The sequence below is a fragment of the Nerophis lumbriciformis genome, linkage group LG32 (genome assembly GCF_033978685.3).
Source record: "Nerophis lumbriciformis linkage group LG32, RoL_Nlum_v2.1, whole genome shotgun sequence".
NCBI lineage: Eukaryota > Metazoa > Chordata > Actinopteri > Syngnathiformes > Syngnathidae > Nerophis > Nerophis lumbriciformis.
The window spans coordinates 8580355-8605257 of NC_084579.2; the positions used below are offsets into that span (position 1 = coordinate 8580355).

The 24903-nt window shown below is 41.5% G+C and overlaps 2 protein-coding genes across 3 annotated transcripts; one reads left to right on the top strand and one right to left on the bottom strand.

Moving 5' to 3' along the window:
• Positions 1–4574: 4574 nt before the first annotated feature.
• Positions 4575–10842, top strand: orai1b (ORAI calcium release-activated calcium modulator 1b). The gene is made up of 2 exons (XM_061927024.1): positions 4575–4906; positions 9814–10842. The coding sequence occupies exons 1-2, from the start codon at positions 4793–4795 to the stop codon at positions 10366–10368; spliced, it is 669 nt and encodes a 222-aa protein (XP_061783008.1). The 5' UTR covers positions 4575–4792; the 3' UTR covers positions 10369–10842.
• A 749-nt stretch (positions 10843–11591) lies between these two features.
• On the bottom strand, positions 11592–20266 carry morn3 (MORN repeat containing 3). 2 transcript variants are annotated; one of them, XM_061927084.1, is made up of 7 exons: positions 20140–20266; positions 19798–19953; positions 16087–16238; positions 15849–16008; positions 13425–13609; positions 13247–13351; positions 11592–11642 (listed from the first exon to the last, which is right to left on the bottom strand). In XM_061927084.1, exons 2-6 carry the CDS (start codon positions 19940–19942, stop codon positions 13283–13285), a joined length of 711 nt encoding a protein of 236 aa, XP_061783068.1. In that variant the 5' UTR covers positions 19943–19953; positions 20140–20266; the 3' UTR covers positions 11592–11642; positions 13247–13282. The 2 variants fall into 2 exon arrangements, with proteins under 2 accessions (XP_061783068.1, XP_061783069.1); XM_061927085.1 differs by having other exon boundaries at positions 11635–11693.
• Between the last annotated feature and the right edge of the window lie 4637 nt (positions 20267–24903).

The window sequence follows — 24903 nt, forward strand, 5'->3', positions numbered from 1 at the left end:
AGCTCAGAGTACCCACCCTTTTTGGATTCACTCGAGGGAGTACTTGAGAGTGCTCCCCCGGGTGATTCCCTCGTTCTACTGGGGGACTTCAACGCTCATATTGGCAACGACAGTGAAACCTGGAGAGGCGTGATTGGGAAGAATGGCCGCCCGGATCTGAACCCAAGTGGTGTTTTGTTATTGGACTTTTGTGCCCGTCACGGATTGTCCATAACGAACACCATGTTCAAGCATAAGGGTGTCCATATGTGCACTTGGCACCAGGACACCCTAGGCCGCAGTTCTATGATCGACTTTGTAGTTGTGTCATCGGATTTGCGGCCTCATGTTTTGGACACTCGGGTGAAGAGAGGGGCGGAGCTTTCTACCGATCACCACCTGGTGGTGAGTTGGCTGCGATGGTGGGGGAGGATGCCGGACAGACCTGGCAGGCCCAAACGCATTGTGAGGGTTTGCTGGGAACGTCTGGCAGAGTCTCCTGTCAGAGAGAGTTTCAATTCCCACCTCCGGAAGAACTTTGAACATGTCACGAGGGAGGTGCTGGACATTGAGTCCGAGTGGACCATGTTCCGCACCTCTATTGTCGAGGCGGCTGATTGGAGCTGTGGCCGCAAGGTAGTTGGTGCCTGTCGTGGCGGTAATCCTAGAACCCGTTGGTGGACACCGGCGGTGAGGGATGCCGTCAAGCTGAAGAAGGAGTCCTATCGGGTTCTTTTGGCTCATGGGACTCCTGAGGCAGCGGACAGGTACCGACAGGCCAAGCGGTGTGCGGCTTCAGCGGTCGCGGAGGCAAAAACTCGGACATGGGAGGAGTTCGGGGAAGCCATGGAAAACGACTTCCGGACGGCTTCGAAGCGATTCTGGACCACCATCCACCGCCTCAGGAAGGGGAAGCAGTGCACTACCAACACCGTGTATGGTGCGGATGGTGTTCTGCTGACCTCGACTGCGGAAGTTGTGGATCGGTGGAGGGAATACTTCGAAGACCTCCTCAATCCCACCAACACGTCTTCCTATGAGGAAGCAGTGCCTGAGGAATCTGTGGTGGGCTCTCCTATTTCTGGGGCTGAGGTTGCTGAGGTAGTTAAAAAGCTCCTCGGTGGCAAGGCCCCGGGGGTGGATGAGATCCGCCCGGAGTTCCTTAAGGCTCTGGATGCTGTAGGGCTGTCTTGGTTGACAAGACTCTGCAGCATCGCGTGGACATCGGGGGCAGTACCTCTGGATTGGCAGACCGGGGTGGTGGTTCCTCTCTTTAAAAAGGGGAACCGGAGGGTGTGTTCTAACTATCGTGGGATCACACTCCTCAGCCTTCCCGGTAAGGTCTATTCAGGTGTACTGGAGAGGAGGCTACGCCGGATAGTCGAACCTCGGATTCAGGAGGAACAGTGTGGTTTTCGTCCTGGTCGTGGAACTGTGGACCAGCTCTATACTCTCGGCAGGGTCCTTGAGGGTGCATGGGAGTTTGCCCAACCAGTCTACATGTGCTTTGTGGACTTGGAGAAGGCATTCGACCGTGTCCCTCGGGAAGTCCTGTGGGGAGTGCTCAGAGAGTATGGGGTTTCGGACTGTCTGATTGTGGCGGTCCGCTCCCTGTATGATCAGTGTCAGAGCTTGGTTCGCATTGCCGGCAGTAAGTCGGACACGTTTCCGGTGAGGGTTGGACTCCGCCAAGGCTGCCCTTTGTCACCGATTCTGTTCATAACTTTTATGGACAGAATTTCTAGGCGCAGTCAAGGCGTTGAGGGGATCCGGTTTGGTGGCTGCAGGATTAGGTCTCTGCTTTTTGCAGATGATTTGGTCCTGATGGCTTCATCTGGCCAGGATCTTCAGCTCTCACTGGATCGGTTCGCAGCTGAGTGTGAAGCGACTGGGATGAGAATCAGCACCTCCAAGTCCGAGTCCATGGTTCTCGCCCGGAAAAGGGTGGAGTGCCATCTCCGGGTTGGGGAGGAGATCTTGCCCCAAGTGGAGGAGTTCAAGTACCTCGGAGTCTTGTTCACGAGTGAGGGAAGAGTGGATCGTGAGATCGACAGGCGGATCGGTGCGGCGTCTTCAGTAATGCGGACGCTGTATCGATCCGTTGTGGTGAAGAAGGAGCTGAGCCAGAAGGCAAAGCTCTCAATTTACCGGTCGATCTACGTTCCCATCCTCACCTATGGTCATGAGCTTTGGGTTATGACCGAAAGGACAAGATCACGGGTACAAGCGGCCGAAATGAGTTTCCTCCGCCTGGTGGCGGGGCTCTCCCTTAGAGATAGGGTGAGAAGCTCTGTCATCCGGGGGGAGCTCAAAGTAAAGCCGCTGCTCCTCCGCATCGAGAGGAGCCAGATGAGGTGGTTCGGGCATCTGGTCAGGATGCCACCCGAGCGCCTCCCTAAGGAGGTGTTTAGGGCATGTCCGACCGGTAGGAGGCCACGAGGAAGACCCAGGACACGTTGGGAAGACTATGTCTCCCGGCTGGCCTGGGAACGCCTCGGGATCCCCCGGGAGGAGCTGGACGAAGTGGCTGGGGAGAGGGAAGTCTGGGCTTCCCTGCTTAGGCTGCTGCCCCCGCGACCCGACCTCGGATAAGCGGAAGAAGATGGATGGATGGATGGATAAAAAAAGACAAAAAGGGCTACCTAAATCACATTAAATGTTTTAAACAAGGATATCAATTCAAGGACTTTTGTACTCTTAATCATTCTCCAAGATTTGTTTGATAATTGTTACCCCATTAAGCCAATTAGAAAATGTAGGTCTTACTTTCATAAATCGACATTTATGTAGAAAAAAATTGCCTGGAACATAATAATGTTGACAAACATTTCTATGTTACAGTCGTTTATAAAAACACCAAATTCGATCTCCTGCTAGTATTGTTAATTCAAGGCTAACAAGTAGTACAAACCCCGTTTCCATATGAGTTGGGAAATTGTGTTAGACGTAAATATAAACGGAATACAATGATTTGCAAATCCTTTTCAACCCATATTCAGTTGAATATGCTACAAAGTCAACATATTTGATGTTCAAACTGATAAATATATATTTTTTTGCAAATAATCATTAACTTTAGAATTTGATGCCAGCAACACGTGACAAAGAAGTTGGGAAAGGTGGCAATAAATACTGATAAAGTTGAGGAATGCTCATCAAACACTTATTCGGAACATCCCACAGGTGTGCAGGCTAATTGGGAACAGGTGGGTGCCATGATAGGGTATAAAAACAGCTTCCCAAAAAATGCTCAGTCTTTCACAAGAAAGGATGGGGCGAGGTACATCCCAATGTCCACAACTGCGTGAGCAAACAGTCAAACAGTTTAAGAACAACGTTTCTCAAAGTGCAATTGCAAGAAATTTAGGGATTTCAACATCTACGGTCCATAATATCATCAAAAGGTTCAGAGGATCTGGAGAAATCACTCCACGTAAGCGGCATGGCCGGAAACCAACATTGAATGACCGTGACCTTCGATCCCCCAGATGGCACTCTATCAAAAACCGACATCAATCTCTAAAGGATATCACCACATGGGCTCAGGAACACTTCAGAAAACCACTGTCACTAAATACAGTTTGTCGCTACATCTGTAAGTGCAAGTTAAAGCTCTACTATGCAAAGCGAAAGCCATTTATCAACAACATCCAGAAACGCCGCTGGCTTCTCTGGGCCTGAGATCATCTAAGATGGACTCATGCAAAGTAGAAAAGTGTTCTGTGGTCTGACGAGTCCACATTTCAAATTGTTTTTGGAAATATTCGACATCGTGTCATCCGGACCAAAGGGGAAGCGAACCATCCACACTGTTATCGACACAAAGTTGAAAAGCCAGCATCTGTGATGGTATGGGGGTGCATTAGTGCCCAAGGCATGGGTAACTTACACATCTGTGAAGGCACCATTAATGCTGAAAGGTAGATACAGGTTTTGGAACAACATATGCTGCCATCTAAGCGCTGTCTTTTTCATGGACACCCCTGCTTATTTCAGCAAGACAATGCCAAGCCACATTCAGCACGTGTTACAACAGCGTGGCTTCGTAAAAAAAGAGTGCGGGTACTTTCCTGGCCCGCCGGCAGTCCAGACCTGTCTCCCATCGAAAATGTGTGGCGCATTATGAAGCGTGAAATACGACAGCGGAGACCCTGGACTGTTGAACGACTGAAGCTCTACATAAAACAAGAATGGGAAAGAATTCCACTTTCAAAGCTTCAACAATTAGTTTCCTCAGTTCCCAAACGTTTATTGAGTGTTGTTAAAAGAAAAGGTGATGTAACACAGTGGTGAACATTCCCAACTACTTTAATTATTATTTGCAAAAAAATAAAATAAAATTTATGAGTTTGAACATCAAATATGTTGTCTTTGTAGTGCATTCAACTGAATATGGGTTGAAAAGGATTTGCAAATCATTGTATTCCGTTTATATTTACATTTAACACAATTTCCCAACTCATATGGAAACGGGGTTTGTAATTAGGTAAAATAAAAGAATATAGAATAGGGATCCATCTCGGTTCACACTCCATTACAGTAGGTGGCGGTAATGCACACCACAAGGTTGCTTGCCAACCGCCATAAAAAAACAAAAAAAGAAGAAGAAGAAGAAGAAGGATTGTGGGTAATGACAGGCGCATGACTTGAGGAGAGCTCATGAAGAAATATAGTGAGCGGTTCGCCATTATTGCCATTATCAATGTTTATGTAACAGTTAATGGTGCATAACTTGATGTGCTTAGTCGTTAGCATGCTTGTCGTTCGTGACTGTCGTGTTGTGGAGTAACAAGGACGAGTGTAAAAGCGAAAGATGAGCCTCAATGAGCATTCCCTGCAAGCTCTGTCCTGGAGGAAGCTCTACCTCAGCCGGGCCAAACTCAAAGCTTCCAGTCGGACCTCGGCTCTACTCTCTGGATTCGCTATGGTAAAAGTATTTATTTGTAAACTACTATGACGTCTTGTCAGGTTCAGTCAGTAAGCGTTTTTGTTTGGAAAACATATATCCTGCACTACTTCCTCTTCCGGTCTGGCGTGCTTATTTTATACCACATTATTTTATACCATACTTGCCAACCCTCCCGAATTTTCCGGGAGACTCCCGAAATCCAGCGCCTCTCCCGAAAACCTCCCGGGACAAATGTTCTCCCGAAAATCTCCCGATTTTCAGCCGGAGCTGGAAACCACGCCCCCTCCAGCTCCATGCGGACCTGAGTGAGGACAGCCTTTTTTCATGACGGGAGGACAACAGGATGACAAGTACTAAATCATCCAGACTAGAGTTAAATTGTATTATTATGTTCATTTTACCTAAAAAAAAATATATTTATTAAAAAAAAAAAAAAATACATTTTTACTATATTTTGCTAAAAACATCAAAATTAATTGTATTTTTATTTGAATTTTTTTTGTGACTCCTTATTACATCCAGCGATAGAATTATACATTAAAATAAACATATTTGAAATAATTGATTTTAAATTATCATAATAATTAATTTAAAATGACCATATTCAATTATTAAAATAATTGCTTGTTTATCAACAACTTTAGCATTTTATTCATTACATTTTGAAACTCTCAGAAGCCAAGTTATATTATATTCCTTAAGATTTATTTAGGCAAGTTTGAAGTATCAATTATCTAAACACAGTTTTTTTTGCATATTTTCAGGATATATATATATATATATATATATATATATATATATATATATGTATGAAATACTTGACTTGGTGAATTCTAGCTGTCAATATACTCCTCCCCTCTTAACCACGCCCCCAACCACGCCCGCCCCACCCCGACCACGCCCCCACCCCCCACCTCCCGAAATCGGAGGTCTCAAGGTTGGCAAGTATGTTTATACCATCTACAAAACCCAAAAGCAGTGAAGTTATCACGTTGTGTAAATGGTAAATAAAAACAGAATACAATGATTTGCAAATCCTTTTCAACTTATATTCAATAGACTGCAAAGACAAGATATTTAATGTTCCAACTGAGAAACTTTATTTCTTTTGGCAAATAATCATTAACTTAGAATTTAACGGCAGCAACACGTTGCAAAAAAGTTGTCACAAAGGCATTTTTACCACTGTGTTACATGGCCTTTCCTTTTAACAACACTCAGTTAAGGCTGCAACAACTAATCGATTAAAATCGATTATAAAAATAGTTGGCGATTAATTTAGTCATCAATTCGTTGGATCTATGCTATGCGCATGCGCAGAGGCTACTTTTTTTAATTTATTTATTTATTTATTTATTACTTTTATTTTAATTTTTTTTATAAACCATCCATCCATCTTCTTCCGCTTATCCGAGGTTGGGTTGCGGAGGCAGCAGCCTAAACACGGAAGCCCAGACTTCCCTCTCCCCAGCCACTTTGTCCAGCTTTTCCCGGGAGATCCCGAGGCGTTCCCAGGTCAGCCAGGAGACGTAGTCTTCCCAACGCGTTTCTGGGTGTTGTTGATAAATGGCTTTGGCTTTGCATAGTAGAGTTTTAACTTGCACTTACAGATGTAGCGACCAACTGTAGTTACTGACAGTGGTTTTCTGAAGTGTGCCCATGTGGTGATACGTTGTTAGAATGGGTGAAAAGTGGACGTGACGACAGCTCGTAGAGGACCTTAAAGGCAGTGCTTTTAAAGCACGACCCCAAGACTGTGGTCCGGGTGGACTATGAGATATAATGACTGATGAACACCTTCGTTGGATAATAAGGGTTGCCTCAGCTCAAAGCCTGATCCCCGACATTAATGAACTAGCAACCAAGAAAAGATGGCAGGTATCTGGCTTGGGCACATCAGATTAGATCAGTGTGTTGCAAACTGAGCAGTTTAAAGTCCTGAATGGTTGGTTTATTCATTGTTATTTTGTTTTCAAAAAGTGTGGAAAAAGTTAATGTTGATATTTACCTCAGAAGGCTGCATATAGAAAAGAGGCATTCAATTCTTATTAGGGCCCGCATGGCCCATTGTATAAGGACTCCCTCTTTGGGAGTCCTTATGCAATGGGACATAAGGACCTATTGAATTTGTAAGGTTTTATTCTTTATTCTTCCGCCGCCACATTAAACTGTAATTTGACCCACTTAACATGCTTCAAAACTCACCATATTTGACCCACACATCAGGACCTGCGAAAATTACCTTTTTAAAAAAAAAAAAAACCTCAAAACTCAAAATTGCGCTCTAGCGCCCCCTAGGAAAAAACAAACTAGACTGCCTATATCTCCCACTAGGAAGATCGGAGTGACATGAAACAAAAACATGTATGTAGGTCTGACTTAGACCTAGTTTTCATAATTGTATATCATCGGGCAAAAATCAACAGGAAGTTGGCAACTCCCCCTTCAAGACAAAAAAGTACTAAAAACAGTCACTTTTGCCTCTTTGAGCTGTAATTTGACACCCTTAACATGCTTCAAAACTCACCGAACTGAACACACACATCAGGACTGGCAAAAATTGCGATCTAATAAAAAAACCTAACCCCAAATCTCAATATTGTGCTCTAGCGCAATTTTTTTATGAAACGCACAAAAAACTGCTCCTCAGATGAAAAAACTGACAAAACTGCCTGTAACTCGCACTGGGAAGGTCGGAGAGACATGAAACAAAAACCTCTATGTAGGGCTCACTTAGACCTACATTTCATAAATTGACAACCCCCAGCAAAAATCAACAGGAAGTTTGCTATTCCCCCTTCAAAACAAATTTTTTGTAAAAACCGGTCACCTTCCTTCAAAAACTATCTCCTCTGAGCGCGTTTGTCGTTTCGGCTTCAAACTAACACAGGAGAGAGATTAAACCCTTGTGTATAAAATAGCAGAACAGCGTTTTAATACCTGCTCCGGTTTAGATTTTATGACCCTTCAAAGACCCGCTGCGCTGATGCTGCTGCGCTGCTGTTTTTTTAAGATGGCTGCTTAAAAGCAGGAAGCACCAGCGTGCCTACACAATGCAGACAAGGTAGGTACACTAGACAAAAGAATTGGGACACTTATGACTACCACCGGACAAAAGTATTGGGACACTTAGGCCGAAAACTGGACAAAAGTATTGGGACACTTAGGCCGAAAACTGGACAAAAGTATTGGGACACTTGGGACTACAACTTGACAAAAGTATTGGGACACTTAGGACCAGAGGTGGGTAGTAACGCGCTACATTTACTCCGTTACATCTACTTGAGTAACTTTTGGGATAAATTGTACTTCTAAGAGTAGTTTTAATGCAACTTACTTTTACTTAAGTATATTTATAGAGAAGGAACGCTACTTTTACTCCGCTACTTTTACTCCGCTACTTTTATCTACATTCAGCTCGCTACTCGCTACTAATTTTTATCGATCTGTTAATGCACGCTTTGTTTGTTTTGGTCTGTCAGACAGACCGTCAAAGTGCCTGCCTTACTGGTGACGTTTCACTTCGTTCCACCAATCAGATGCAGTCACTGGTGACGTTGGACCAATCAAACAGAGCCAGGTGGTCACATGACCTGACTTAAACAAGTTGAAAAACTTATTCGGGTGTTACCATTTAGTGGTCAATTGTACGGAATGTGTACTGTACTGTGCAATCTAATAATAAAAGTTCCAATCAATCAATCAATCAAAAGTGTGAAGGAAAAAAGATACTTTTTTATTTCAACCGCACGAGGACGTTCCTGTCTTCACAATAAAAGTGCCGCTCCATCGCGCCTGCGCTTTCAAAACAAGAGTCTCCGAAAGCCAGCGCAAACAAGCTAGCAAGCTACGGAGTTTGACGCCAATAAATTTCTTGTAAAGTGTATAAAAACGAATATGGAAGCTGGACAAATAAGATGCCAAAAACCCACCACTTTCATGTGGTATTAGACAGAAAGGAGGAACTTTTCTTCTTCTCCATTTGAAAACGTGGACGTTATCATCACAACTGTCTGATTACAATCAACGCAAGTCATCAGAATCAGGTAATACACCAACTTATATTGTTGTCTTCATGACAGAAAGGAATATATATGTTAAACATGCATGTATATTCATTAAAACACCTTTAACATGTAAACAAAAACAGCAAAATAAATACATATAAATTATATACTGTATATATCAATGTATATGTATGTATGTATGTATGTATGTATATATATATATATATATATATATATATATATATATATATATATATATGATATGAGTGTGTATGTTACTCATCAGTTACTCAGTACTTGAGTAGTTTTTTCACAACATACTTTTTACTTTTACTCAAGTAAATATTTGGGTGACTACTCCTTACTTATACTTGAGTAATACATCTCTAAAGTAACAGTACTCTTACTTGAGTACAATTTATGGCTACTCTACCCACCTCTGCTTAGGACTACAACTTGCCAAAAGTATTGGGACACTTGGGACTAAAACTGGACAAAAGTATTGGGACACTTAGGACTAGCACCTGCCAAATACGCGGGCCCGACCAACGCTGCTTGCAGCTTTAATTTAAATTGTATTTGATATGCCATTGATATTTTTTAATTATTATTATTATAATTATTATTATTTAAAACTCGATTTTACATGTCACTATGAAGTTATATAAGCCTTGCTTGTTCAATATTCAATGCAAAACTTGTTTGGGTCCCTATTAAAAGGTTCATTTGTTCAACCTTGGCCCGCGGCTTTGTTCAGTTTTAAATTTTGGCCCACTCTGTATTTGAGTTTGACACCCCTGTCCTAAGGGGTGTTGAATTAAGGAGCAGCGCCCTCTGCTGGATGCGATGTGACACACCACCTCCTTTGCCCTTAATGCTAGATTGTAACAGTCACATTATTGGCTTACTGTTTTGAAGGTAGCAATGGTGGAGGTGCAGCTGGACAACAGCTACCCGTACCCGCCCGCTCTCCTCATCGCCTTCAGCGCCTGCACCACCGTGCTGGTGGCCGTGCACCTGTTCGCCCTCATGGTCAGCACCTGCATCCTGCCCAACATCGAGGCCGTCAGCAACGTCCACAACCTCAACTCGGTCAAAGAGTCGCCGCACGAGCGCATGCACCGGCACATCGAGCTGGCGTGGGGCTTCTCCACCGTCATCGGCACGCTGCTCTTCCTGGCCGAGGTGGTCCTCCTCTGCTGGGTCAAGTTCTTGCCCATCAAGCCCAGCAAGTCCAGCAACAACAGCATGTCGGCCGGCGTGGCCGCCGCCATCACCTCCACGTCCATCATGGTGCCTTTCGGCCTGGTGTTCATCATGTTCGCCGTGCATTTCTACCGCTCCCTGGTCAGCCACAAGACGGACAGGCAGTTCCAGGAGCTGGAGGAGTTGTCCAACCTCACCAGGCTGCAGAACGAGCTGGACAATAGAGGGGACTCCATTTTGAATTCTCCCAGCTCACATTTCCCGTAGACAACAGCAGTTTTTAGTGATATTTAATGTATATACAGTTTTTACGTCAGCAGCCATTTCAATAATACCACGAATGCATGAAACTTGAAGTCACAAAAGTCTTAACTGTGAATGTCCTTTATCCGCACACTTGAACTTTGACCCCTGTCTCATGCCTGCTGTGTTTATTTACACATTTCCCTCCCACAGTTTGAATTATACTGCACACAAGTAATTCAGTAATTCCACTTGTACTCCAGTTAATTCCGGTTTTGCCGCTTTACACGTGAAGTTTTGTTATCCATTGGACCATTTTACTGTATGTTTTTTTTGCAGAATGTATTGACTGGAGAAGAAAGAACAATTTTTTTTTTTGCATATGAAGTCAGTCATGAGGCATGCAGTGAGACTTTATAAAGTATGGATGACTTTATACTGTTGTGTGGCCAGCTAAATGTCTTAAGCACCTGGGAGAATAAAAGTTCCTGCCTCTAATTGTGAGTGTTTATCTTCTGTGGCAAAAGCATCGGATATATTGTCAGGCATGTGATTATTCCGTCTATAGTTGGAAATCCGTCTTTTTTTATCTCTGTAAAAATATAAAAACAGTTTTCGTTTTTTCCGACCTACAAACCCCGTTCCATATGAGTTGGGAAATTGTGTTAGATGTAAATATAAACGGAATACAATGATTTGCAAATCCTTTTCAACCCATATTCAATTGAATGCACTACAAAGACAAGATATTTGATGTTCAAACTCATAAACCTTTTTTTTTTTTTTTTGCAAATAATAATTAACTTAGAATTTCATGGCTGCATCACCTTTTCTTTTAACAACACTCAATAAACGTTTGAGAACTGAGGAGACACATTTTTGAAGCTTCTCAGGTGCAATTCTTTCCCATTCTTGCTTGATGTACAGCTTAAGTTGTTCAACAGTCCGGGGGTCTCCGTTGTGGTATTTTAGGCTTCATAATGCGCCACACATTTTCAATGGGAGACAGGTCTGGACTACAGGCAGGCCAGTCTAGTACCCGCACTCTTTTTACTATGAAGCCACGTTGATGTAACACGTGGCTTGGCATTGTCTTGCTGAAATAAGCAGGGGCAACATATGTTGCTCCAAAACCTCTATTTATTTGGGAGGTCCCTGGTTACATCACTGAAGCTGTCGCTGAGGGAAGGGGGTAATCTCGACACAGCTCCAGTTAGACACAAAATATGATTATGCAAAAATGCAAATGTCTGCGTCACGGTACTCGATGTTCGGCCTTGGTAGTCAGCAGGCCGATCCTGGAAACAAACACTGATACGAGACTGGCTTGCAATCTTTTGGATTGCCAGCTTTGCACAGACAAAGAAAAATACAATTTCAGCACAATTGATAATAACTATAGCAACGGCCCTTAAACATAACATAATTATTCTGACATCCATCCAGACCCACACCTCCCGCCACCTGAACAGTTTTTTTCCCCCTCGGCCATCAGGCACATGAACAATAACAAGATCTGATAGCTCAGTTACAGCTCATGTTATTCTATTCTGTTTTATATGTGTTTTATGTTGCACGATTGCGCCAAGTAAAATTCCTAGTTTGTGAACCCGTTCTCAAACAATGGCAAGAAAAACTATTCTGATTCTGATTCCTAGCTAATCAGGCAAATCATAATGTCTAAAAATGTATTTTCCCATCGATAACATGACTTCGTTCTTGAGCCGCAGTGTCGGGCGAGCGCATACATATATATATATATATATATATATATATATATATATATATATATATACACAGCCTGGCCCCCGGCCATATTTTTTTAACCCAATGCGGCCCCCGAGTCAAAAAGTTTGGGGACCCCTGGTATAGCCTGTCTAAATGCTACTGTCAGAATAATTGTATCTAAGTTGTCACAAAACGTTGTGTTTCAATGAGTTCCCGGCGAGCAGACAAAAGCTGTCTTTGATCTTACCAATGAAAAGGCTTGTAAAACTCCACTGTGTAGGATGGGAAGCGACATAAAGGTGTTGGTTTCTTTGATGTAGTGTAATCCACAGGAAGATTTTGTCTTGACCCGAGATCTACAGAGCAGAGAGGAGGCAGGGCCTGACCCCCCACTCCAGGCACCTTTTCTTTAAACTGTTTTTTGACTGAGGGCACCGGCTGTTTACGACCTTTTCTTTGAACCGACCTTTTCTTTAAACTGTTTTGTAACCAAAGGCGATGGCTGTTTACGACCCCCGTCCCTTTAGAAACAGCTGTTGCCATGTAATCAGGGAAAGTCCAAATAAAAGACGAGGCGTACATTCTTTCGTCAGAGCGTGGTGGGACACTGTGCAAGAGTACAGCCCAGACGTTTCTCCTCAATTGAGTCAAATTTAATTCTGTCTCTGTTTGTTTCCTTGCTTCTTTGTCTTGTTTAATAGTTGTCATCAGTGTTTGAACCTGACAGTTACATTTCATTTTCATTGGTGTTTTACAACAAGACAGTCGCTTTTGAAACATAAACAACATGACTGCAAGATATTTGTTATGTCATGCTATGAATCACAAATGGCTATTCAGATAAAGGAAGTTAGCTAATAGCTGGGCCCCCAGACCCCGGGCTTATTTTCAGTCTTTTTCATCAAGTTCAAATCACATGCCTGGTACTGTACTCTTTTGTTTAAAGTTAGAGTACCAATGATTGTCACTAGGTGTGGTAAGATTATCCTCTGCATTTGACCCCCTGGGAGGTGAGGGGAGCAGTGAGCAGCAGCAGTGGCCACGCCCGGGAATAATTTTTGGTGATTTAACCCCCAATTCCAACCCTTGATGCTGAGTGCCAAGCAGGGAGGTAATGGCTCCCATTTTTATAGTCTTTGGTATGACTCGGCCGGGGTTTGAACTCACAACCTACCTATCTCAGGGCGGACACTCTAACCACTAGGCCATTTTAGCATGTAGGATCAAGGTGTGCCAACTGAGCCGCTTGTAAAACTGTCTTCACATCCTTTAGTTTTACCTGAGGACAACAAAACAATTGATAATATTACAACATCTCCTTTAAGCTGCAGTAAAACATGGTCGTACTCTACCTCCGGGATGGGACACTTGGCGGGTGTCGGTGCGTCGTCTCGCCCAGAATCCGACAAAGTCCCGCATTTCGCTTCGCCTCGGACCCAAAGGCCTTCATAAAGCTGAGCTTTGTCGTGGTAGTAGAACTTTCCTCGCCCGCTTTTCTTGCCTTCTTTCCAGGAACCTTCGTACCAGTTTCCATTTGCTAAAAAAAAAAAGGAACATTTTATTTGTCAAATTTTTCTGTAGGATTTACCAGCTTTTTAGTTGGTCCTGGGATGGAGCTTTTAAAACAAACCAACGTTTCCCATAGAAATTAATTTAAATCAATATAATCAATTAAAGGTCAAATGCAGAGAATAATTTCGCCACACCTCGTGTGTGTGTGTGACAATCATTGGTACTTTTTCTTTAACATGCCTTTTAAAATATAATAAAATATATGGCATGAAAACAATATAATAGAATTTTCTACTAACTACAGTAGTTTTATGAAGTAATGTGATCATAATGTACAGTGTGGAGGGGGGCGTGTATTAAAAAAAAAATATATATATATATTACATTTAAAAAAATAAAATAAAAATAAAAAGATAATCATCAGCCACTATGACATTATTGTTTATTTTTTTAATGTTTTTATTTTATTTTTTATAAATGGCTGTGATGATAATGCATACTTGCCAACCTTGAGACCTCCGATTTCGGGGGCCGGGGGGCGGGGCGTTGTTAAGAGGGGTGGAGTATATTGACAGCTAGAATTCACCAAGTCAAGTATTTCATACATATATATATATATATATATATATATATATATATATCTACATCCTGAAAATATGCAAACAAAACTGTGTTTAGATAATTGATACTTCAAAATTGTATAAATAAATATTAAGGAATATAACATAACTTGGCTTCTGAGAGCTTCAAAATGTCCATCCATCCATCCATCCATTTTCTACCGCTTATTCCCTTCGGGGTCGCGGGGGGCGCTGGAGCCTATCTCAGCTACAATCGGGCGGAAGGCGGGGTACACCCTGGACAAGTCGCCACCTCATCGCAGGGTCAACACAGATAGACAGACAACATTCACACTCAAATTCACACACTAGGGCCAATTTAGAGTTGCCCGTTTGTAAAAAAAAATATATGTAAAACCACAAGGAATTGTCTCAAATGTAGAAACAAAATCATAAAATGACCCCTTTGAATGTTATTTTGGGATGTAAACGGACAAAAAAATGGATAATCGTCAATTTTTGCGATTCTTTCGTTGTCTTCTTCTTGGTTTCTTTTCAAGTCAATCATTTTTTTGGGTCTCACACACTGTTCAGTTTAGACACACTTTATGGCAGTGTCTCTTAACCATAGGGCCGCAAAAAGAAATCTGTGTTTCTAAACTTTTGGGCTGTGTTCAGTTGTAATACACTTTTCCACCACTTGTGGCAGTAATGACAATATCAAACAAACAGAAGAAGTCTGGCGCTAAAGTCAAGCGCAAAAAGTATGACTAAAGTGGTGTAATGAATAAAATGCTAAAGTTGTTGATAAACAAGCAATTATTTTAATAATTAAATATGGTCATTTTAAATGAATTATGATCATTTAAAATTAATTATTTCAAATATGTTTATTTTAATGTATAATTCTATGGCTGGATGTAATAAGGAGTCACGAAAAAATACAAACAAAAATACAATTAATTTTGATGTTTTTAGCAAAATATAGTAAAAATGTATTTGTATTTTGTTTTTGTTTTTTAATTAATACATATAATTGTTTTTAGGTGAGATAAACATAATAATACAATTTGTCTCTAGTCTGGATGATTTAGTTCTTGTCACCCTGTTGTCCTCCCGTCGTGAAAAAAGGCTGTCCTCGCTCAGGTCCGCATGGAGCTGGAGGGGGCGTGGCCTCCAGTTCCGGCTGAAAAATCGGGAGATTTTCGGGAGAATATTTGTCCCGGGAGGTTTTCGGGAGAGGCGCTGAATTTCGGGAGTCTCCCGGAAAATTCGGGAGGGTTGGCAAGTATGGATTAAACCCTTCTGATTAAAAGTTGATGAAAGAGTTTTAATTACGGTACTGCTCCGGTTTGGATTTTATGAGCCCTCAAAGTCGGTCCAGTCCATCACTGATATTGATACTGTTGTTGATATTATTCCTTTTTGTTTGACTACTTTTGGATTGTTTTGTGTCATGTTTGTTGATTGCTATTCTGAATGTTGCTGGGCTGGGTTTGGTTTTGGACTTAGGATTGTATTATTTTTGTAATATTGTGTATTATTTTGTTGGACTGATTAATAATAATTAAAAATAAATTAATTAAATCAAGGGTTTTCCTCACATTTGCTGCTGGTAAACAGGCTCCAAGGACACATTTTACTGTTGAACATCACCTGAAAAGTCATTTTTGCATAATTGAAAAGCAGAAAAACAGCCATTACCAAATTGAAGGACACCCCAGCCGTCTTCTTTATCCTTCATCCACTCTCCTTCGTAGACGTCTCCGCAGTTAAAGAGCATTCTTCCCCAACCACTGCGCCGGTCCTCACTCCACTCGCCTTCGTACACTGCAGAGTTATCATAAAAGTATGTTCCATGCCCCTAAAAGATAACAGCACATTCTACAGATTACTTCATGTCTTCAACAGCTTTTTTTTAAAATGATTGTTTCCTACATACGTGCTTAATCCCATTTCTCCATTCACCACAGTACTTCTTGGCGTACACCTTTGTGTTGGCTACACTATAGGTGCCGTATCCATCACGCTTTCCACACTTCCATTCTCCGTTATAAATGGTGCCTAACTTCTTCCACACCTGCGTGCCCCACCCTTGGATGTGTCCGAAAATAGCATCAGAATATTGTTAATTGACATTTTGTACAAAACCCAAAACCAGAGAAGTTGGCACGTTGTGTAAATGGTAAATAAAAACAAATCCTTTTCAACTTTTATTCAATTGAATAGACTGCAAAGACAAGATACTTCATGTTCCAACTGAGAAACTTCATTTTTTTATTGCAAATAATCATTAACTTAGAATTTAATGGCAGCAACACATTGCAAAAAAGTTGTCACAGGGGCATTTTTGCCACTGTGTTACATGGCCTTTCCTTTTAACAACACTCAGTAAACATTTGGGAACTGAGGAGACACATTTTTGAAGCTTTTCAGGTGGAATTCTTTCCCATTCTTGCTTGATGTACAGCTTAACTAACAACTTAACCTACTCAGTGGCCTAGTGGTTAGAGTGTCCGCCCTGAGATCGGTAGGTTGTGAGTTCAAACCCCGGCCAAGTCATACCAAAGACTATAACAATGGGACCCATTACCTCCCTGCTTGGCACTCAGCATCAAGGGTTGGAATTGGGGGTTAAATCACCAAAATGATTCCCGGGCGCGGCCACCGCTGCTACCCACTGCTCCCCTCACCTCCCAGGGGGTGATCAAGGGTGATGGGTCAAATGCAGAGAATAATCTCGCCACACCTAGTGTGTGTGTGACAATCATTGGTACTTTAACTTTAACTTTAACTTTAAGTTGTTCCACAGTCCGTTGTGGTATTTTAGGCTTCATAATGCGCCACACATTTTCAATGGGAGACAGGTCTGGACTACAGGCAGGCCAGTCTAGTACCCGCACTCTATTACTATGAAGCCACGCTGTTGTAACACGTGGCTTGGCATTGTCTTGCTGAAATAAGCAGGGGCGTCCATGATAATGTTGCTTAGATGGCAATATATGTTGCTCCAAAACCTGTATGTACCTTTCAGCATTAATGGTGCCTTCACAGATGTGTAACTTACCCATGTCTTGGGCACTAATACACCCCCATACCATCACAGATGCTGACTTTTGAACTTTGCACCTATAACAATCCGGATGGTTCTTTTCCTCTTTGGTCCACAGTCTCCAAAAACTATTTGAAATGTGGACTCGTCAGAGCACAGAAAATGTTTCCACTTTGCATCAGTCCATCTTAGATGAGCTCGGGCCCAGCAAAACCAGCGGCGTTTCTGGGTGTTGTTGATAAATGGCTTTCGCCTTGCATAGGAGAGTTTCAACTTGCACTTACAGATGTAGCGACCAACTGTAGTTACTGACAGTGGGTTTCTGAAGTGTTCCTGAGCCCATGTGGTGATATCCTTTACACTCTGATGTCGCTTGTTGATGCAGTACAGCCTGAGGGATCGAAGGTCCCGGGCCTAGCTGCTTACGCGCAGTGATTTCTCCAGATTCTCTGAACCCTTTGATGATATTACGGACCGTAGATGGGGAAATCCCTAAATTTCTTGCAATAGCTGGTTGAGAAAGGTTTTTCTTAAACTGTTCAACAATTTGCTCATGCATTTGTTGACAAAGTGGTGACCCTCGCCCCATCCTTGTTTGTGAATGACTGAGCATTTCATGGAATCTACTTTTATACCCAATCATGGCACCCACCTGTTCCCAATTTGCCCGTTCACCCGTGGGATGTTCCAAATAAGTGTTTGATGAGCATTCCTCAACTTTATCAGTATTTAACTTGCATTTACAGATGTAGCGACAAACTGTACTTACTGACGGTGGTTGTCTAAAGTGTTCCTGAGCCCATGTGGTGATATCCTTTACACACGGATGTCGCTTTTTGATGCAGTACCGCCTGAGGGATCGAAAGTCACGGGCATTCAATGTTGGTTTTCAACCTTGCTGCTTACGTGCAGTGATTTCTCCGGATTTTCTGAACCTTTTGATGATATTACGGACCGTAGATGGTGAAATGCCTAAATTCCTTGCAATAGCTGGTTGAGAAATGTTGTTCTTAAACTGTTGGATAATTTGCTCAGGCATTTGTTGACAAAGTGGTGACCCTCGCCCCCATCCTTGTTTTGTGAATGACTGAGCATTTCATGCGAGCTGCTTTTATACCCAATCATGGCACCCACCTGTTCCCAATTAGCCCGTTCACCCGTGGGATGTTCCAAATAAGTGTTTGATGAGCATTCCTCAACTTTCTCAGTCTTTTTTGCCACTTGTGCCAGCTTTTTTGAAACATGTTGCAGCCATCAAATTCCAAATGAGCTAATATTTGCAAAAAATACCAGGCACCTTTTCTTTAAACTGTATTTTGACTGAGGGCACCGGCTGTTTACGACCTTTTCTTTGAACCGACCTTTTCTTTAAACTGTTTTGTAACCAAAGGCGATGGCTGTTTACGACCCCCGTCCCTTTAGAAACAGCTGTTGCCATGTAATCAGGGAAAGTCCAAATAAAAGACGAGGCGTACATTCTTTCGTCAGAGCATGGTGGGACACTGTGCAAGAGTACAGCCCAGACGTTTCTCCTCAATTGAGTCAAATTTAATTCTGTCTCTGTTTGATTCCTTGCTTCTTTGTCTTGTTTAATAGATGTCATCAGTGTTTGAACCTGACAGTTACATTTCATTTTCATTGGTGTTTTACAACAAGACAGTCGCTGACATTTTGTTCATTATTTCCACTCTTTATATTTTGACATGGAATAGTTGAATCATTTTGAAACATAAACAACATGACTGCAATATATTTGTTATGTCATGCTATAAATCACAAATGGCTATTCAGATAAAAGAAGTTAGCTAATAGCTGGGCCCCCAGACCCCTGCCTGTACTGTACTTTTTTGTTTAAAGTTAGAGTACCAATGATTGTCACACACACACTAGGTGTGGTAAGATTATCCTCTGCATTTGACCCCCTGGGAGGTGAGGGGAGCAGTGAGCAGCAGCAGTGGCCACGCCCGGGAATAATCTTTGGTGATTTAACCCCCAATTCCAACCCTTGATGCTGAGTGCCAAGCAGGGAGGTAATGGGTCCCATTTTTATAGTCTTTGGTATGACTCGGCCGGGGTTTGAACTCACAACCTACCTATCTCAGGGCGGACACTCTAACCACTAGGCCACTTTAGCATGTAGGACATACTTGCCAACCCTCCCGAATTTTCCGAGACACTCCCGAAATTCAGCGCATCACCCGAAAACCTCCCGGGACAAATATTCTCCCGAAAATCTCCCGATTTTCAGCCGGAGCTGGAGGCCACGCCCCCTCCAGCTCCAAGCGGACCTGAGTGAGGACAGCCTTTTTTCACGACGGGAGGACAACAGACTAGAGATAAATTGTATTATTATGTTTATCTTACCTAAAAATAAATATATTTATTAATTTAAAAAAAAAAAAAAAAAAAAAAAAAAATGTTTACTAATATTTGCAAAAAATACCAGTTTGAGCGTTAAGTATCTTGTCTTTGCAGGCTATTCAATTGAATATAGGTTGAAATATTATATAAATATTCTGTTTTTATTTACCATTCACACAATGTGACAACTTCGCTGGTTTTGGGTTTTGCCCATGCATACGATGTGGAGGCAACACCCACCGTGCTTCTTGTTGTCCAGCCACTCCCCAGTGTATTCGTCTCCATTGACGGAGTACACAGTGACACGCGGGCCACATTTTTTGGACCTATTCTCCAGCAGCGTTGAGCGTGGAGGAGCTTTCGGAGGTGTTTTGATGAATGGCATAGTGGGGTGACCTAAAATTGGTAGAATCTATTCACACATATTCCAAAAAAAAGATAACAATCCTGCAATAAAACAACACAAACACATGCATGGCAAATATTTGAATATTTGTTCATTTAACATGTTTGAATTAGCTTTGTGAGACCATTTATAACACAGACTTTAGTAGTTAATTATAAATCACAACAATGATTTACCTTCACGCAGTCTTTTCTGTTTGAAATCTCAGCGAGCGTGGTAGGACTCAGCAGAACCAAGCATTCTTTGTATCCTAGCAACAGGCCAGCAGTACCAGGAAGTGAGTTTAACCCTTAAGAGGTCCTTAAAGAACACACACACATTTGACCCTAATTAGAAAAAAAAGGTCAGTTCCTGAAAAACTGCTGAAAAATACCATGTTTTAATATTGTTATCCACTTCATGCAAGTTAATATTTCAAAACCACTTCAACATAATATGTGCTTATCATTATAAATTAGAGATGTCCGATAATGGCTTTTTTTGCCGATATTCCGATATTGTCCGACTCTTAATTACAGATTCCGATATCAACCGATACCGATATATACCATACTTGCCAACCCTTCCCGAATTTTTCGGGAGACTCCCGAAATTCAGCGCCTCTCCCGAAAACCTCCCGGTACAAAATATTCTCCCGAAAATCTCCCGATTTTCAGCCGGAGTTGGAAGCCACGCCCCCTCCAGCTCCATGCGGACCTGAGTGAGGACAGCCTTTTTTCATGACGGGAGGACAAAAGGGTGACAAGAACTAAATCATCCAGACTAGAGATAAATTGTAGTATTATGTTTATTTTACCTAAAAATAAATATATTTATTAATAAAAAAAAAAATAAAAAAAAACTAAATACATTTTTACTATATTTTGCTAAAAACATCAACATTAATTGTATTTTTATTTGTATTTTTTCGTGACTCCTTATTACATCCAGCCATATAATTATACATTAAAATAAACATATTTGAAATAATTGATTTTAAATTATCATAATAATTCATTTAAAATGACCATATTTAATTATTAAAATAATTGCTTGTTTATCAACAACTTTAGCATTTTATTCATTACATTTTGAAACTCTCAGAAGCCAAGTTATATTATATTCCTTAATATTTATTTATGCAAGTTTGAGGTATCAATTATCTAAACAGTTTGTTTGCATATTTTCAGGATGTAGATATATATATATATACAGGTAAAAGCCAGTAAATTAGAATATTTTGAAAAACTTGATTTATTTCAGTAATTGCATTCAAAAGGTGTAACTTGTACATTATATTTATTCATTGCACACAGACTGATGCATTCAAATGTTTATTTCATTTAACTTTGATGATTTGAAGTGGCAACAAATGAAAATCCAAAATTCCGTGTGTCACAAAATTAGAATATTACTTAAGGCTAATACAAAAAAGGGATTTTTAGAAATGTTGGCCAACTGAAAAGTATGAAAATGAAAAATATGAGCATGTACAATACTCAATACTTGGTTGGAGCTCCTTTTGCCTCAATTACTGCGTTAATGCGGCGTGGCATGGAGTCGATGAGTTTCTGGCACTGCTCAGGTGTTATGAGAGCCCAGGTTGCTCTGATAGTGGCCTTCAACTCTTCTGCGTTTTGGGGTCTGGCATTCTGCATCTTCCTTTTCACAATACCCCACAGATTTTCTATGGGGCTAAGGTCAGGGGAGTTGGCGGGCCAATTTAGAACAGAAATACCATGGTCCGTAAACCAGGCACGGGTAGATTTTGCGCTGTGTGCAGGCGCCAAGTCCTGTTGGAACTTGAAATCTCCATCTCCATAGAGCAGGTCAACAGCAGGAAGCATGAAGTGCTCTAAAACTTGCTGGTAGACGGCTGCGTTGACCCTGGATCTCAGGAAACAGAGTGGACCAACACCAGCAGATGACATGGCACCCCAAACCATCACTGATGGTGGAAACTTTACACTAGACTTCAGGCAACGTGGATCCTGTGCCTCTCCTGTCTTCCTCCAGACTCTGGGACCTCGATTTCCAAAGGAAATGCAAAATTTGCATGGTTGGGTGATGGTTTGGGGTGCCATGTCATCTAACAGAGTTAGTGCTGCAAGGGGTTCTGGGTATTTGTTCTGTTGTGTTTATGTTGTGTTACGGTGCGGATGTTCTCCCGAAATGTGTTTGTCATTCCTGTTTGGTGTGGGTTCACAGTGTGGCGCATAGTTGTAACAGTGTTAAAGTTGTTTATGCGGCCACCCTCAGTGTGACCTGTATGGCTGTTGACCAAGTATGATTGCATTCACTTGTGTGCGTGAAACGCCGTAGATATTATGTGACCGGGCCGGCACGCAAAGGTTTATTGGCGCTCTGTACTCCTCCCTACGTCCGTGTACACGGCGGCGTTTTAAAAAGTCATAAATTTTACTTTTTGTAACCGATACCGATCATTTCCGATATTACATTTTAAAGAATTTATCGGCCGATAATATCGGCAGTCTGATATTATCGGACATCCCTGTTATAAATAATATATTTACATTGTTGAGGTTTTTTTTTTTTTACAAAAACACACATACATTTAAAAAAAACAAAGCACAATTACCATTCCAAACATCAATAGGAGACATTTCCGTAGAAAAGTAAAAAAGTGGAAATTTTGCTGCATGCTTTGAATGGAAAATAAATAGCCCCATCTGGTGGATGGATATAAAAACTACAAATTGAGTAGTTTTAACACAGGGGTGTTTAAGGTACGGCCCGCCAACAGGTTTCCTCCGGCGCACGACATGAGTTTGCTAAGTACAAAAATGAGCTGAAATGTTTTAACAAAAGAAACTGCTGTTTCTAAATGTGTCCACTGGATGTCGCCAAAGCAATTTGTTGGAATAATTGTTTGTAAGTTATCACAAAAGAAACGTTGTATTATGAATGCTGTCTTTCGAGGCCTAACAAGAGGAAGAATGCTCGTGAAACGCCACTGTGATTTCAACACGGACAGATGGCAGGATCTGCTCAACTCCCAGAGGAACTCTCTTTGAAGTGTTAAACGAACTCTCTTTGAAGTAATTCACAAACTCTCTTCCAACTATTTGATAACCGAGGTCAACGCTATTTACGACCCGCTGCCCTCTTGAAGTCACTGTGGTCAGGAGACGGGAGGGGTTATCCATTGTCCTCCAACACCTGCCCCAGCTGGATCCAGGAAGAGCCCAAGCCCGAGAAATCCTCTTCTTGGACTTCAAAGCGACCGAAAACAATGACTCTTTTACACACTTACCATTCCTGCTGTGACATGTGTTGGTGCGTGAACATTGAACATCTGAATAAAGGAGTAGACGAAAACCTTCTTCGTCAGAGCGTGGTGCAGGACTGTGCAGAGAGTGCAGTGGCCATGTCTCTCCTCAATATTGAGTCCAAATTGAATTCTGTCTCTGTTTGATTCCTTGCCTTTTGTCTTGTTTAACAGATGTCCTCAGTGTTTGAACGTGACACAATTCTTTGTGTTCCCTACCACACCTGTGACTTCAGAGGGGGCGGAGCTATGTTAGGATAGAAGCAACACTTCTGTGTTTGGACACTACCTACTTACGCTGCTTATTAGTGATAGTATACAAATGGATAATCCGTGCATTTTGTGTTGTAATTATGCACATTTTCTGGGCGCACATAAATATTCTGAAATAATATCTATCCCCTTTTTACTTCACGTGTGATAAATGACATGAGTCCAAATTCACAAGTTTTGTTGTAAACGATGCTAGATATGAATTGTCGGAGGCAGATATTTACATATATCCGAATTTAAGTGTTACTTCTTTTATTTCATAATCATATTACAAAACAGCTAGTGTTTTTCTTCCAATTGTGGTCTTTTGGTTGTCTGCAAAAACTGTGTGCTTAACCTTGAATCTTCTGATGTAAGAAAGAGAGATACTCCTTTCTCTTATCTTTTCTTATTCCCAGGTGCGGAGGACAATGGGCATGTGTTTTGGCTGGAGGGACATGACTGCGAGGGTGGGAGGAAGAGAGACTTAAGAGGGGAGAGGGTTTTTCGGGGGGGGGGGGCAGACCATCTTGGCGGCGCGATTGAATGTTCTATGCTCGACTGGTCTCAGTATATTTACAAAGCTTTGCAAATATATTACAAAATACCTATTCTGTCTCTGGTGGTTTTTCTACTCAGCTTTAAGTGTCGTAAAGAGCTTGGGAGCGACTTGTGACTTGAATTCCCTGGGAGGAACAACTGGTCCAAAAGCAACAATTCAAAATAAACCACATGATGTTAGTACATCAGTTGAGGAAAATGAGTGAATTACATCAATTTCACCTTCTGATAGATTACGAATTAACACCAATGGGAGCATTTTAAAACTCTGCCAGACTCATTTTTACAGAATTTGACTAATGAACATTATCACATCATTTATTCAGAAAGTATCAACAACAACTAATGAAGATACAATACAATTAACTGCAACATCTAAGTGTAAAAAAAACAACATTATGATTTGTACATTTTCAGAATGTGATTGGTCTAATATTAAACAAAAAAAAACAATCTGAAGTTATCTTTATTTTTAATTTATCATGCCATGATTTTACCAGTCCGGCCCACTTGGGAATAGATAGATGTTCCTCCATGTGGCCCCTGAGCTAAAATGAGTTTGACACCCCTGTCGTAATGGATTAAATCTTAACATAAAACAATTGCATTAATTCATGTTAATATGTAGGATCAAAAATTGCCTTTTAAATGTATTTAATTTGTGGTCGAAAGGAACAAATAGGTCACTTCTTGAGTAACGTTGCTATTTTAGGCACATTTCAGGAATAAATAAATTGTAAAAGATGTTTAAGATGTGTCAATAGAATGGAATTGCAACACAAATGCCTTGAAAATAAATAAAAAACATAAATGGATGCATGGATGGCAAAAAAGGCCCCATGAGAAACTCCTAAAATAT

What these genes read in the sequence shown, in the direction of transcription:
- orai1b (XM_061927024.1), top strand. Translation starts at nt 4,793, where the DNA reads ATGAGCCTCAATGAGCATTCCCTGCAAGCTCTGTCCTGGAGGAAGCTC. An exon ending in TACTCTCTGGATTCGCTATG is followed by an intron (nt 4,907 to 9,813) that starts GTAAAAGTATTT and finishes ACTGTTTTGAAG; the next exon opens with GTAGCAATGGTGGAGGTGCA.
- morn3 (XM_061927084.1), bottom strand. Translation starts at nt 19,942, where the DNA reads ATGCCATTCATCAAAACACCTCCGAAAGCTCCTCCACGCTCAACGCTG. An exon ending in GCTGGACAACAAGAAGCACG is followed by an intron (nt 16,239 to 19,797) that starts GTGGGTGTTGCC and finishes GACACATCCAAG; the next exon opens with GGTGGGGCACGCAGGTGTGG. An exon ending in GGAGAAATGGGATTAAGCAC is followed by an intron (nt 16,009 to 16,086) that starts GTATGTAGGAAA and finishes GTTATCTTTTAG; the next exon opens with GGGCATGGAACATACTTTTA.